The sequence below is a fragment of the Canis aureus genome, chromosome 36 (assembly GCF_053574225.1).
Source record: "Canis aureus isolate CA01 chromosome 36, VMU_Caureus_v.1.0, whole genome shotgun sequence".
In the NCBI taxonomy this organism is placed as follows: Eukaryota; Metazoa; Chordata; class Mammalia; order Carnivora; family Canidae; genus Canis; species Canis aureus.
Window position 1 is genome coordinate 6,180,702 of NC_135646.1, and position 15,913 is coordinate 6,196,614.

Below are 15,913 nucleotides of genomic sequence, written 5' to 3' on the forward strand. Positions count from 1 at the left end.
GGAAATGGAGGCTCAGAGCGGCTGAGCAACCTGTCCGGGCTCCCGGAGCATGACGGGCCTCTGAGCTGGGAGCCAGTCTACATGCAGCCGGCAGGGAAGCGGGTAGGTGGAGAGCCGGACCAGGCTGGACCACGGGGCCGTTAGTACCGAAGCACCCAGAAAGCCCAGCTCCTGGTCCACACGGGCCCTCTCCCGGCCGGCGCTGGAGCTGAAAAGTGGGGCTCACCTGCCCTCTCCTGTGTCTGCCCCAGGCCCTCAGCCCTCAGCCCCCAGCCCCAGTGGTTTAGGCTGGGAAGAATTCTTTTGGTTTTAAATTTCTTCCACACTTGTTAAGCCCCATCTGTAGGTCAGACCCTGTGCTGGGAGCAGGGGCAGGATGCAGAGCTGCCAGGTTGAACAGGACCCCATTGGGGGCACAAAGGAGGGAGGCATCATCTTCGGATGCCCGGTTATCCAGGGAGGGGCATTTTGAACAGGGCCTTGGAGGATGTATATGAGTTTGCCATTTCAGACCTACCAGACTCCGTGTCCTCTTGGGGGAGCTCAGTGTGGCACATCTGTTGTGGGGCAGGGGCTGGAGGTGGAGGCAAGGCCTTGTGAGTGTGCTGAGGAGCTGGATGAGACAGTTGTCAGCAGGAGTGTAATGTGATCAGTTTGCACTTGAGAATGGCCTGTGGCTCCGTGGATTAAAGGGGGAGGAGGCTGGAGATGGAGACAGGGCCCCGGGAAGGATACTTGGTCTGAACTGGGGCAGTGGAGAGGAGCTGGTAGGAGGGAGGGGGGCCTTGACAGCCTTTTTGGAGTTACTTTCTGGGACGCGATGACTAATTGTGTGCTAGGGTAAGGAGAGGGAAGAAGGAATTCCAGAAAGGAGCATGCCTGAACCCAGGGGGGAAGAAGGACTGAGGAGATGGCCTCTGGCCCCAGTGTCGGGCATCAGCCTTTAGCCTCCCACTTTCTGAGGGATCCTGTGCTCTGGTTTCTGTGTCGGTTATCTCCAGCTACATCACAGATCTGTCCCCAGACTGAGCAATTTACAACCAATATGAAGTCACGATGTCACGTAGTTTCTGAGGGTTGTAGTCATCTGAGAGCCTGACAGGGGCTGGAGGATCCACTTGCAAGGTGGGTCAGTCATGGGCCTGCCCACGTGGCACTTGGCTGGTGGCGGGGCTGGGGGTGCTCAGCTGCCCGTCACATGGGCCTGTCTGCAGGGCTGCTTGGGTGTCCTCACCGCAGGGTAACTGGCTTCCCCCAGAGCGGGTGACCCAAGAGACGGGGGTGGGGGGGGGGGTGGGGGGCTGAAGCCACAATGCCTTTGATGAGGGGTCACACTCCCTCATTTCTAAGTATTCAGCTGGGTACACGAGCCAGCCCTGTTGGCCATGGGAAGGGAGTACAGGAGCGCGTGCACACCAGCAGGCGGGACACACTGGCTGCCACAGTTTCCCTTCTGGAACGCATTCGAACGTGCCGTGCATCTGGGCAGTGAGAAGCCGGCAGAGTGGCATGCCCGAGTTTCACACGACAGCAGGGGACATGCCGGTGAGAGTAGGAAATACTGCCCCCTGGCGGAGACCCGAGAGGGATGGCCCAGCCTGGGAGGGCACAATCCCGGGAGGGCACTCAGCGCAACAGGGCCTCCGTGGGGGCGGGCGCAGGTGCGCCTCAGGGGTACAAATGCACCAGCGGAGCTGCTGGGAACCTGCCACTTGAGTGGAGTTTGCTGAGCTTCCATCCTCTGGGCTGGGCTGGGGGGCTGGGGGCTCGGGAAGGCTTCATCTGCTCCCCACAGGAGAGCGTTCAAGGGCACACTCGGCATTCCAGCCCGCATGGAGCACTCGGCTCACTGTAGGGCAGTTTGCCCGACGATTTCCCCACCTGCCCTCCATCCAAGGGCGTTCGCTGAGCGCATGTCCACTGTGTGACGGGTAGGGCTGCCCTGTATGGCCGTGCAGGCCGCTCACTGCCAAGGGCGCCTGCCCGAGAGCCAGCCACACTCCAGGTATAGAGCTGGGTCCGCCTGCAGAAGGGGCACTTTCGTGCCATTTCCATAAAGACGCTGTACTCAGCTGTGTGTCCAAGGGGCTGGTCTGTCCAGAGGGTAAGACTTTTCCTAATTTACACAAAACTGCCATTTGTGGTTGGGGAAACCGTTCTAGCTACTACTGGGGATATGGTGTGAATGAGACAGGGGCGCTCTTTGCTTTCCTGGGTCTGGTGTAGGGAGATACACTGTTCCTAAGGGAGCATATGTTGACTTCCGACTGTGAACTGTAGTAAGAGGAAAATTATCGGGGTGCTGTTGGGAAAGAATATTGGAGGTGCCTAATGTCACTTAGGTGGTCAGGAAAAGCCTCTTTGAGAGACAAACTTCAGTGGGTTCTAGAAGTAGAAGAGGGATTTGGCTTGGTAAACAATGGACAGCTGGGGTCAGGGAGAATGGTTTGGGCAGCCAGAACAGCAAGTGCAAAGGCCCTGAGGCAGGAAAGAGGTTGGTGTGTTCTGTGAACTGTCAGAAGTATGGAGTACGGTACTTGAGGAAGACGGAGTCCTGGCTCTCATTGTGCTTTTGGTGTCTAGACTGGGGTTGGGAGGCCCAGACTGGACACCCAGGGAGGCCTTTTTGATGGATTATGAAATGTTGGGGGCAGGGTATGGCTCAGGAAAAGGCTGAGAGTGGGGTGGGAATGATTAAGTGGGGGTACACATAAACTCCAGGGGAGATCTTCAGTCAGGTCAACTCATTTATTAAGCCCCTACTGTGTACGAGGTATTGTGTAGTGTGTGTGTGTGTGTGTGTGTGTGAGAGAGAGAGAGAGAGAGAGAGAGAGGTCTTCCTTTGAAGGAGCTCACAGCTGTAGGAACCAAGGTGGCAGGGGGAGGGGGGACCTGCTGTGTGGTGATACCTGCCAGGAGGTAGGGAACAGTGAGGGAGGCGTCCAGAGGAGGGGCCTGGGCTTGATTAGCCAGGAAGGGGAAAGGTCCTTCTGTTTGGAGGTAGTGGCCCAGTAGGGCGTCCAACTGGCAGGAAGGGCCTTCCGAGCTCAGGCCACATGGCCGGAGGCTTTCTCAATTCCACATTCCAAGGCCAGAAAAGAAGGCATGGGGGTGGGGGTGGGGAGTCTGCAGGGAACTTGCCACCCTGGGGTGAAAGAAAAGCAGAAAGGCTAGACAGAAGGACGTGACTTGGGTGGCCAGGGGTGGGTATGTCCTGGTGTGGCCAGGGGTGAGCTGGGCTGGGCGGCTGGTGGGGTCAGGAAAGCCTTGCTCAGCACCAGCTGAGTCACAGGCCTGAGCCAAGGCCAGGACTAGGTTCTGGGAGAACAAGGCCCCAGGCAGGGCCAATGGCCAAGTCGCATCCCAGACTCCACCCATTGTGCCTCCCAGCTTCACTCCTACAGACCAACCAGAAGCCTTGGGATGGACAGCCCTGTCTGGGCCTTCATCTGTGCCTCAGTCTACCCTTTTGCATTCTGCTGAGAATCAGGTTGGCTCAAAGCCAGAAAGGGGTTGGAGGCTGTAGATCCAAGAGGCCAGGGCAGTAGGCTGGGGCCCAAGGCTGTGGCTGCCAAGGATATAGGGTGGGGGCAGCTTGCCTCCCTCCCGGACCTTGGCTCTCTAACCAGTGCCCCTAACCCCCCCCCCCCCCCCCCCCCCCCCCCCCCCCGTCTCAGCAGGCCGTGGGCAGCTAACAAGGTCAAGTGGGTGCAGAAGCTCAGCTCAGTAGACCCCTCACTCCATCTGTGGGACTTGGTGGGAGGGGACCACCGAATGCCAGGGTGGAGGGCCCTGGGGGTGGGGCAGGTAGGGCTGGGACATTCCAGACTGAGGGAACCCCGTAGGAAATTTGATTCCAGCTTCTGGTAGTGGGAGGGCAGAGTTAAGTCGGCTGTGTGTGTGTGTGTGTGTGTGTGTTTCAAATGATGCACAAGAACTCTGCGAGCCTGTGTAAGCATCTGTCCACATGTCTGTGTCCACACGTCTGTGTCAGGCTGTACTGTGAGGGTGTCCCGTGAAGTTGTGTGTGCTGGTGCCTCTGAATCAGAGGTGTCCCTTGGGGGGGCGTGCAGTGAGCATGAGGCTCTATATGTGTATGTGTGCACGTCCGGTGGTGCGTGTGGGGAGAGCGGCTGCTGGTGTCTGAGTGTGTATGGGTGTGACCGTGTCTGTGTGAGCCCCTCCGTCCCCTCCTGGACGCTGGTCGGGGCTGTGTGTCTCTCTGGGGGACAGTGAGTGTGATCATGGCTTCGGGGGTGCCGGCTGCCTGCCTGCCTGCCTGGTGTGTAAGGGAGACCCCCCACCCCCACCCCAAGCCCTTATTCCTTGGCGCGGCTGCCCGGGGCCTGGGCCTGGGTCTGGGCCACCCGTGCCCCCCCCACCCACGAGGATCCAGGGGGAGTCGCTCCCCCCTCCCCCTCCCTCCACCCCCACCCCTGGGGCTCGGGCGATGGGGGGCTCAGCGCCTCCCCGCAGGCCCCGGGAGCTGCGGCAGCGGCCCCCTCCCCCTCCCCCCTGCCCCCTCCTCCCTCCTTCCCTCCTTCCCTCCTTCCCTCCTTCCCTCCCAGCGCCGGGTGCGGGCGGGGGTGGGAGGAGATTTCGCCGAGTTTCCATTTCATACCTCGCGGCTAAACTTTCTTTCTGTGTCTCGCCCTCTCGCAGTCTGCAGCTTCTCCTGTCATCGGAAATGCCAGGCCAAGGTAAGGGGCTCGGGGACCCGGGGCGGGGGCGGGGGCGGGGCCGGGGCGTCCCCTGGGCGTCCCCTGCCCCGCTCTTTGTTTATGCAAAGCTCCGCGGCCCGGAGCGGGCTCGGGTCAAGGTGAAGGCGAGGCCCGGGGTGGGGGCGGCAGCGGCTCCGAGGGAGGGGGGCCCGGAAGGTGTGTCCCCAGGTGGGGGCGGAGGAGGGGACGCTTTGCAGAGACCGCGGGCCGCACAGCCCCGTGGGCCCGGTGGGGGCCTCTGCGAAGCCTGGGGATGGGGGCCCCAGCCGCGGGAGCCCCAAAGGCGGGAAAACCGGGTAGCTGGGGAAGTGGGGACGGGGTCGGAGGTCAGGGAAACCATCCTCGCCTGCGGACCCGCCCGCTCACTTTACGGGCCAGGTGGCACTTTGGTCCTCAGTTTCCCCATCAGTGTGTCAGGGCTGGTTTTGGTGGGCGAGGAAGAGTGAGGCAAGAAGGCCAGAGGGACTGCTGGGTCCTGGTTGGCCAGGCTGGCTGGAGCCCGCTCGCTCGCTGCAGCCTCTCAGGCCCGGACAGAGTGTGGGCTTCTTGGAGTAGTGGGTTATGGTGGCTTATTTTGGGCTGTTGGGTGCGATGGGCTCAGCTCTCTGGAGGTGGAAGTGCCCGGCCCTACCTGTGGGTCTGCACCGACCCCCACGTCCCCCAGGAAGGCTCACCTTCTCCCTGCCCTCTCACCTCGCCTTTGCTGTTCAGGAAGGACTGCAGGGGATGGGAGGAGGAGGGAGCAGCTTTCAAAAGGATGCGCTGAGCACTGTTGAGGCCACTGTCTGGTGCATCTCCTGCTCTGCTTCCTTATCTACTGAGGGTGACTTTGGGCAAATCATGGAACCTCTCTGAGCCTCTGTGTCATCCTCAGGGGTATGGGAATAAGAAAAGGGTCTTAGGAGATGACATGGGATAATGTGTGTGAAATGCCCAGTCCGGTGCCTGACATAAGGTAGGTGTTCAGAACATAGAAATTGATTATTATCAATTGGTAGCTCCAAGAGCCAAGTGTTATTTTGGAGGAGGGTGCTCACGGAACGGGCATCTAGATCTTCGAGGGAATCTACTTCCTCTCGAGTGACCTTGCTCAAGTAAAGTCCACGGGCTTGCTGGGGGCATCTCGCCATCTGCAAACTCCCGGTGGGGGTGCCCTCCCAGCAGAGGTGCAGTGGGCACACCTGGAGAGCTGCTGCCCCTCCCATCGCCTACTGCTTTGCTGACTCTCTCAGGGGAGGGGGGGTGAGTGTCTGCTTCTCCCTCCATCTCCCTCCTGTTCTCTTCATCCAAGTAGAGCTTCTCCACCCTGAGCCCAGAGGCCGTTTTCTCGCTCCTCCCCTGTCTCCTCCCTTCCTCCCTTCCTTTCTGCACCTGCTTCTCTTAATAACAATGAGTGTTTGTACAGCGCTTCGGGCTTTAGAAGGCACTCCGGTGCATTATCTGATTTTATTTTTTTTAATTCCATCACAGCGTGAGACGGGCTGAAAGATCCCATTGTTGTACGAAGAAGGAAACTGAGGCACCCAAAGGGTGAATGACTCTCCCAAGGTCTCACAGTGTAACTCCTCACCTGACTATGTCCCTGGGCCTTTGTGCTTCCTTCTAAATATCCCATCTTGCAGATGTTCCTTAACCCTTCTCTGCACCCCCTGGCCCCCCACTTTGCTTTCCATGTCTTGCAGCAGCAGATGCCTTCAGAGAGGATAAGGGGTAAATATACTGGCAGTGGATGGTCTGAGTCTGGGTGAATGGGGGTTGAGAAACGTGTGACTGAAGAGGTTTTCTTATACAACAGCCTCCTGTAGGATGACAGAGGGATGCCAAAGGTGATGTCCGGGGGCATAGCCTGCCTGGCAATTCTTGAGACTACCGCGGGCTCAGAATCCACCGGGCTGTGGCAATCCTGCTCTGCCTAGTGCAGGAGGACGACCGAGAGGGTAGGGGTGGACTGGTGGGGCATGGCCAGCCAGGCAGAAAGAGCTTTTTAGAGGATTTTTTTCTATAGGAAATGGGACCCACTGGTGGTGCGAGCTCCACCCAGCTGGCAAGTGTTTCCCCTAAAACCACAGCTCTTACTACCGCCCTGCCTTTTCCTCCTGCTGGAGGGTGATGTGAGCCCCAGAGCACACAGCAGAGCTCTGTCCTCTGGATTTTATAACCAGATCAGCCTGCAGGTCATCGTATCCATCCCCTTCCCTCTAGACAGGATTCATTAAACAAACGTTTATTGAGCTCTTTCCATGGGCCAGACGCGGGTCTAGGAGAACAAGACAGATAAGGCGTTTGCCCTCATGGGGTTGACATTCTCTTGGGGAAGATAGACAATAAATAGGTAAGCATGTTCTGAAGGAAATGAGCCAAAGCAGTGGGCTAGGGAGTGATTAGGCTAATGTGGCCCAGAAAGAACTTCTCAGAGGAAGTATTGTGTGAGGTGAGATCCTGAAATCCAAATGATGATGTTACACGATGATCTGGAAGATGGAGGAGCAAGTGCAAAGGCCCTGAGGTGAGATGAGCTTATCAGATGCTTGAAAGAAGGCTGTGTCACTGAAGAATAGTGAGCTCCGGAGCATTCTGAGTACACGAGATGTGATCTGATCTCTGTTTTGAGAAGGCTACTCTGGCTTTGAGCAGGTACAAGGGTAGGATAGAGAGATGGGCCAATAGGCTGCTGGTGTTGAGCAAGTGAAGGAGGCTGGTGGCTTAACTCCATAGTGATCGCAGGAAAGGCAGTGAGGAGGGGCCAGGTCTAGAATACATTCTGGGGTAGAGCCCAGAGTTTGGCTGACGATGAGATGTGGGCTGTGTGAGAGACAATGGGCCTAAGGATGACCCCCTGGTTTTTGGCCAGAGTCACTGGGTGCACGTGGTTTCATCTGCTGAGATAGATGGAGTGTGTGAGAAGTTCCTAGGGAAGAAGATGCCAGGATTTCTGCTTTCCTTGATTTCTTATCTCGCAGCTCTTTTCCCACATACTGGAAATTTCTTGTGGATATGGGTCCCCTCCTGTCTTCTCAAATTCAGCCCGTTCTGGCCACCCTTATAGTGGGTGACTAGTTCTGGACACCTTAACATGTCACCTTCCAGACTGTTCTTCCAGTGTGAACCCAGGATCTGATCTGAGAGGGACTATATATATATACATATATATTTTTTTTGTTAAAAAATATTTTATTTTTTTTTATTCATGAGAGAGAGAGAGAGAGAGAGAGGCAGAGACACAGGCAGAGACACAGGCAGAGGGAGAAGCAGGCTCCCTCCGGGAAGCCTGATCCAGGACTCAATCCCAGGACTCCAGCATCATACCCTGAGCCAAAGGCAGACGCTCAACCACTAAGCCACCCAGGCATCCTGGGAGGGACTATATTATTTATATATATAGCAATATGATATAACAATCTGCCCCTCAATTTAGCAGCTGAAAGCAGCAACAGACATTTCTTATCTCAGCTAGTTTCCGGGGGTCAGAAATTTGGGAGTGGTTTGGCCAGCTGGTCCTAGCCTGGGGTCTCTCACGAGGTGGCAGTCAAGATGTCCGTTGGGGCTGTAGTTATCTGAAGGCCTGACTGGGGCTGGAGAAGTTGCTTCCAAAGTGGTTCTTGCATGTAGCTAGTGGGCTGCCGCTGGCTGTTGGCAGGGAGTCCTAGTTTCTTGCCACCTGGCACTCTCCATGGGGCTGCGTAAGTGTCCTCACAACATCGTGGCTGGCTTCCTTAGAGCGGTGACTCAAGAAAGAGCAGGGTGGTAGCCACAATGTCTTCTATATCCTAACCTTGGAAGACAAACACCGTTAGGTTTACAATATCCTATTGGTTGTACGGGTCATCCTCATTGGCTGTGGGAGGGACTTATATGAAGACATGAATACTTAGGGGCAAGAATCAGTGGGAGTCGCCTTGGAGGCTGGCTGCGCAGAGGCCCAAGAGGGAGGGCAAGGTGGACCTGGCTCCTGGGGAAGCTGTGGGAGCGGTGGGAAGGGCAGAGAGGTAGGAATCAGACACACCTGGGCTTCAGCTCTACCCCTGCCTTCCAGCTACGCGAGCTGCATTGTAGAGGAATAAATGCACACCAGCACATAGTAGGCTCAGTTTTCCTTCCTTGAGCCATAAGCGAAGACTGGAAAGGATCTCAGAGTTTCTGTGTCCAGTTCTTTGCCACTTGGACCTGCTTGAGAGAAAATGCTCCGTGCTGGTAGAGGAGGGGCCTCAGAGTAGATGTTCAGTATCTGTTTATCGCACAAAAGAGGGCTGAGAGTTGGGTTGTACCCTCAGCTTCTAGAATAGTGCCTGACTTGTAGTAGGGGTTCCAAAGAAGGAGTAAAGGAGTGGAGCAAAGGAATGTTGAGGAACAAGAGGTTCCTATTTAGAGAGGGACTGTGGAGTGGGGTGAGTGAGGGTGTGGGAGCAGGAGAGAAGGAGCAGCAAAATCATTTCATAATTTCCTTCCAAAAAGCCTTCTGACCTTCCGACAGAGACTCACACTCCACATAACTTTAGTCATTTACATTTTCTAGTTGCCGTTAAGTACACACATCAATGTTTGTACCTACATATGAACCAGATCAAGATCTAGAACATTTCCGGCACCCAGAAATGCCTTATGCACCCCTCCCAGTGTCCCCCAAAGGTAATTTCTAGTCTTATTTCTACTGTCACAGATTAGTTTTGCCTCTTTTTGAACTTCATATAAATTGAATCATCCAGTATGTTTACTCTTTTTTTTTTTTTAAGTTGTATTTGTTTGTGAGAGAGCGTGAGTGAGCAGTGGGGAGGGGCAGAGGGAGAGAGTCTTAAGCAGACTCCTCACTGTTTGCAGAGCCCATCATGTGGCTCGATCCTATGACCCTGAGATCATGAGCTGAGCTGAAACCAAAAGTTGGACACTCAACTGACGGTGCCACCCAGGTGCCCCTTGCTCCTGGCTTATCTCACCCAACGTTCTGTGTAGGAGGTTCATCCGGGCCCTTGCCTATTCCAGCGGTTCATTCTTTTTGATTGCCCTGTTGTATTCCAGCATACGAATAAACCACAACTGGTTGATCCATCCCACTGTTGATTGCCATTTGGGTTCTGTGCAGTTTGGGGCTTTTAGGAAGAGACGTGCTAGGGACGTTTCATCATCGGTAGCTAAGCAGAACTTTGTCATATACCCAATGTCTTCGTTCACCTTTTGGGTTCTGTGAGGTGGGCTGGGCTCATGGTAGCCCTATTTTATAGATCCAAAATTGAGGCCTAGGGAGGGTAACTAACTTGGCTAAGGGCCAGTGGCCTTCTCCACGATTCCGGCTCTGCCCTGGGATCCATGGGTAGGGAGCAGGTGAGAAAGGAAGAGAGTGAGGCCAGCAGAGAGCAGGGCTGCTCTGGGCACTGGAGACTCAGCACGGCCCGTGGAAATGCCACCCCCTAGCTCCCCACTCTGAATCTCTGGAAGGAAGCAGTTCCAAGCCTCCCTGAGTCCCCACCCCCATGTCTCAGGGGGTCCTTATGTGTCCCCAGTTGTTTCTCTCCTGTAAGGATTAAAATGGATGGTCCAGGATTTGCCCTCCACTTTTATTTCACTTTTATTTAAGGTATGTGCCCAGTGTCTATACACGCGGCGGGTTTTCTTCTGCTTTGCTTCTTCTCGCTCCCCTGCTGCAGGATTCCGCAACCTCTAGGTGCATTTTATCGAGCTAGCTATCACCTGTTTATCTATTGCTTTAAAGGAAAATTGTAATTCTAGAGTTGTCTTAGATTTACAGAAAAGTTGCAAAGTTGACACAGGTGGTGCCCGCGTGGCCCACAGGGTTTCCCTCATCCCTAATACGAGTTCGAGAAATGCTTTCTCAGTCCTGATTTCCCCTTTATATATATATATTTTTTAATTATTATTTATTTATGATAGTCACGCAGAGAAAGAGAGAGGCAGAGACACAGGCAGAGGGAGAAGCAGGCTCCATGCACCAGGAGCCCGACGTGGGACTCAATCCCGGGTCTCTAGGATCGCGCCCTGGGCCAAAGGCAGGCGCCAAACCGCTGCGCCACCCAGGGATCCCTCCCCTTTGTTTTAAAATAGCAGTCCCGGCTGAAAAATGCAGCCCCTTCCAGCAAAATGCTCATTGTCCACTCCAGGTCAGATAAGAGAGAAGGGAAGGCAGCAGGCAGCTGCTGGGCAGGCGGGTTGCCCACGCCTCCGCCCCCCGGCAGCTCCTACTGCCCTCCTGCTTCTCTCTTGATCTCTCTCCTACCCTCTTCCCAGACCCCTTCTCTCCCCTGTCCCGAGCACTAGCAATGGCCTGGTCTCCCCATGCTCTACCAGAGGGGTTTAAATCCCATCCTTTAAGCTTGAAAGGAAAGGAAATCCCATAATTAACCCCCGCCTCTCGGTCATAGACACACCGCCTTTCCAGCGCTCTCCTAAGCACACCTGCAACCTGCCTTGGCAGTTGTACTGGAGGCTTGGAGTGTCCCCCTGCTACCAGGTATAGCTGGGCTGGGGGAGGCTCGTGGCCCCAGCACCCACTGCTTGTTTTTTGGCCTTGGAGGCAGAGTATTGGGTTTAAATCCCGACTGCATCCGTAATAGGTCGTGTGACCTCGGGCACGTGCCTTAACCTCTCTGAGCTCCAGTTCCCTGTACCACGGGGATGGTAGTCGGACCTATCTCGTAGGGCTCTTGTGGGCACTGAGAATGATGACCCAACTCTAATGCCATGTTCAGGTCAAGTGGTCAAAAAGTTGCTAATATTTATTATTTTGTATTCCTCTCGCCTTCTCCTAACTCATGAAAGGGGGGAGAATCTGGGAGACCAACATAGGGGACCAGTGTGGACTGGGCCTGATACTTGCCTCTGTTTTTCTTCTCTTCTTTCCATTATCAAAGAGGCATGAAGAAATAGTGCAGGGGAATACAATGAATCTTTTGGTTGTTCTCTTGCCCCAGGGCACCTGAGATTGTAACGGTGGCTCTGAATGTTATCTGTGCCTTAGAATCACCTAGGGGCAGTAATGATGCCTGAATCCTCCCTAGAGTCAGGTTTAGTTGGTTTGGGGCTTGATCAACCATTGGGATTTTTAAAAATGGCAACAAGCATTGGGAGTGTAAAATGGTAGAACCATTCTGGAAGACAACCTGACTGTTCCTTATTGACTTACACACACACTTGCTGCCTGACCTGGCAATTCTACTCCAAGGTGTTTACACAAGAGAAATGGAAACCTGTCCACAAGATACATAAATATTCAAAGCAGCTTTATGTACAGTTGCCCCAAACTGGAAAAAAACAAATATTTAACAACAGGTGTGTGGAGAAATTGTGATAGAATGGCCCAGTGGAATACCACCCAGCAACGAAAAGGAACCCACTATCGTTATACATTGTGGGCGAATGTTGAAAACACTGCTGAGTGAAAGAAGCCAGGCACAACAATACATACTGGATGATTCCATTTTTTATGATTTTTTTTATGATTTTATTTATTTACTCATGAGAGACAAACAGAGAGAGGCAGAGACGACATAGGCAGAGGGAGAAGCAGGCTCCCCGCGGGGAGCCCGATGTGGGACTCGATTCCAAGACCCCAGATCACGTCCTGGTCTAAAGGCAGACACTCAACCGCTGAGCCACCCAGGAGTCCCCATTTTTATGAAATTCTCGAGAGTATGGAACTATTGTGGCAAAAAGCAGATTAGTAGCTTTCTGGAACTGGGGGTGGTGGGAAGGTTGCAAAAGGGTGTGTGGGAGCTTTTATGGGTGATAGAAATGTTCTTTCTCTTGACTGGTGGTAGTCATGCAGATGTATACATCCGTCAAACTCCCCTGAACTACATACTTAAAAGGGATACATTTATTGTATTTAAATTCTCCCTCAATAAAGTTGATTTATATAAATCCTTGTCTGGTAAGTCCCCTTTGCAGCCAAATTTGAAAACCACTGGTCTATAGCTTCCGAAGGCCCATCTCCATCCTTTCTCTCATGATTGGCACTGACCATGAATATCCACCTTTTCCTCCCCTTGGAAAGAAACCTGTAGGGGGGGGATCCCTGGGTGGTGCAGCGGTTTGGCGCCTGCCTTTGGCCCAGGGCACGATCCTGGAGACCCGGGATCGAATCCCACGTCGGGCTCCCAGTGCATGGAGCCTGCTTCTCCCTCTGCCTGTGTCTCTGCCCCTCTCTCTCTCTCTCTCTGTGACTATCATAAATAAAAAAATAAAAAAAAAAAAAAAAAAAAAAGAAACCTGTAGGGGGTAGCTATCACTTCTCGTGATGGCACCTCTATCCTTTCCCCTAACCTCTGCCTCAGCCCTAATTTACTTTCTGTATCTACATATTTCCCTATTCTGGAGATTTCATATGAATGGCATAATAGAATATATGGCTTCCATGATTGGCTTCTTTCACTTAGTATAAAGTTTTCAAGGCACATTCTTTGCATGGCTGAATAATACTCCATCGTGGGAATGTACCACATTTTGTCTATCCATTCATCGGTTGATGGACGTTTGGGTTGTTTCCACCTTTGGATTATTATGCATAATGCTCTCATGAAAGCTCATGTACAAGTCTTTCTGTGACCGTAAGTTTTCATTTCTCACGGATGTATAGTCAACCTTTGAACAACACAGGTGTGTGAACTGCACAGGTCCACATATACACAGATTTTTACAGGAGAGTATTGTAAATGTATTTTCTCATCCTTATGATTTTTTTTAGTTAACATTTTCCTTCCTCTAGCTTACTTTATTGTAAGACTACAGTATGTAATACATATACCATATAAAATATGTGCTAATTTAAATTTAAAAATGTGTTAATTGACTTTAAGGCTTCTAGTCAACAGTAGATTATTAGTAGTTCTGTTTTTTGGGGGGGTCAGCAGTGATGTGGGGATTTTCACTGCTCAAGTGTTGGTGACCCGAACCCCCTCGTTCAAGGGCCGACTGTATATACGTAGGAGTAGAATTGCAGGGTCGTAGGGTAATTCTGCTTAACTTTTGGAGGCACCACTAGACTGTTTTCCAAAGTAGCTTATATTAGTTTTCTAGGTCTGCTGTAACAAAGTAGCACAAACCCGTGACTTTAAACAACAGATATTTATTGTCTTACAGTTCTGCAGGCTGGAAGTCCAAAATAGAGGTGTTGGCGGGGCCATGCCCCTCTGAAAGCTGTAGAGGAAACCCTCCCTTGCCTCTTCCTGGTGCCTGGTGGTTTGCTGGCAATCTTTGGCACCTCTTGTCTTACAGATCCTCAATCCTCAATCCTCTCTCTTCTTCTTCTTCTTTTTTTTTTAATCCTCTCTCTTCATATGGTATTTTCCCTATTTTCCCTGTATGTCTTCACATCATCCTCCCTCTGTGTCCACCTGTCTCTGTGTCCAGATTGTGATAAAGACACCGGTCCTACTAGATTAAGGCCTCCAACAATAACCTCATTCTAATTTGATTGTCTCTGTAAAGAATCTACTTCCAAATGAGATCCTGTTCTCAGGTGCTAAGGAATAGGACCTCAACATATTTTTTTTAGAGGGACACAGTCCAACCCACAACAGAGCCGCACCACTTTACAGTCTCCTCAGCAATGTATGGAGGTTATGATATTTCTACATCCTCATCCCTGCTTATCTGACTTTTTGATTATAGCCATCCTAGTGGATATGAAGTGACATCTCATTGTGGTTTTGATTTGATGTCCCTGATGACTAGTGATGTTGAGCATCTTTTCATGCACTTACTGGTCATTGGTATAACTTCTTTGAAGAAACGTCTATTCAGATTCTTTGCTCACTTAAAACATTGGGTTGTCTTTATTATTGAGTTGTAAGTACTGTTTATATATTCACAATACAAGTCCCTTATTGGATATGATTTGAGGTATTTTTTTCCCCATTCTGTGGGTTGTCCTTTCACTTTGTAGCAGAAAAGTGTTAAATTTTGATACAGTCTGATTATTTTTTTATGACTTTGCTTTTGGTGTCATGCTTAAGAATTCATTGCCAAATCCAAGGTCACAAAGATTTGACCCTGTGTTTTCTTCTAAAATTTTAATAGTGTTGGCTCTTTCAGTTAGATCTTTCATCCATTTTGAGTTTTTTTTTTTTTTTGAGATTTTATTTATTTATTCATAGAGATGCAGAGAGAGAGAGAGAGAGAGAGAGAGGCAGAGACACAGGCAGAGGGAGAAGCAGGCCCCTGCAGGGAGCCCGACGGACTCAATCCAGGGTCTCCAGGATCACGCCCTGGGCTGCAGATGGTGTGCTAAACTGCTGCGCCACCGGGGCTTCCCCATTTTGAGTTATTTTTTTAAGCTTTTATTTATTTGAGAGAGAGAGAGAGAGAGAATGAGCACAGGAGGGGTGGAGAGGGAGAGGGAGAAGCAGATTCCCTGCTGAGCTGGAGGCCAGACGGCCAGACGTGGGGCTTGATCCCAGGACTCTGAGATCATGACTCAAGCTGAAGGCAGACGCTTAACTGACTGAGCCACCCAGACACCCTGAGTTAATTTTTATTTAGGGTGTTAGGTAAGGGTCCAACTGCATTCCTTTGCATGTGGCTAACCAATTGTCCCAAAACCATCTCTTGAAAAGAGATGAAAAGACTGTTCTTTCCCCACTGAATGATCTCGGCAACCCTGTCAAAAATCAATTGATCACAGGTGTATGAGTTTATTTCTGGAATTAATTCTGTTTCATTGATACATATGGCTATCCTTATGCTGGTACTACACTATTTTTATTGCTTTGTAGTAAGTATTAAAATTGGGAAGCATGAGTTTTCTTTTTCAAAATTGCTTTGGCTATTCTGGGTCCCAGAATTTTAGGATCATCTATCAGTTTCTACAAAACAACCTACTGGGCTTCTAATAGGGATTGCATTGAATTTGTCGATTAATTTGGGAAGTATTACTATCTTAACAATATTGAGTTTTCTGAGCCATGAGCATAGAATATCTTTCCATTTATTTAGATCTTCTTTAATTTCTTTCAACATGTTTTTTTTTTTAATATTTTATTTATTAATCATGAAAGACACACAAAGAGAGGCAGAGACACAGCCAGAGGGAGAAGCAGGCTCCATGCAGGCAGCCCGATGTGGGACTTGATCCCAGTCAGACCCGGAGCCAAAGACAGACACCCAACTGCTGAGCCACCCAAGTGTCCCTGGAATTGCTTTCTTAATTTCATTTTCATGTTGTTCATTGCCAGTGTATAGAAACA

General features: G+C 51.6%; 1 protein-coding gene across 12 annotated transcripts in view; it reads left to right on the forward strand.

The window, feature by feature from the left end:
- The window catches only part of TNS1 (tensin 1), a 204,346-nt gene that overhangs the window by 26,591 nt on the left and 161,842 nt on the right, over positions 1-15,913 (forward strand). For 11 of the 12 annotated variants that reach the window (XM_077885485.1, XM_077885494.1, XM_077885487.1 and 8 more), the window contains one exon: positions 4,663-4,700. In XM_077885485.1, coding sequence (XP_077741611.1) covers positions 4,663-4,700 — 38 coding nt within the window. Of the gene's footprint in view, positions 1-1,953; positions 2,105-4,662; positions 4,701-15,913 lie in introns of those variants that run through there. The other variant, XM_077885498.1, reaches the window with a different exon arrangement.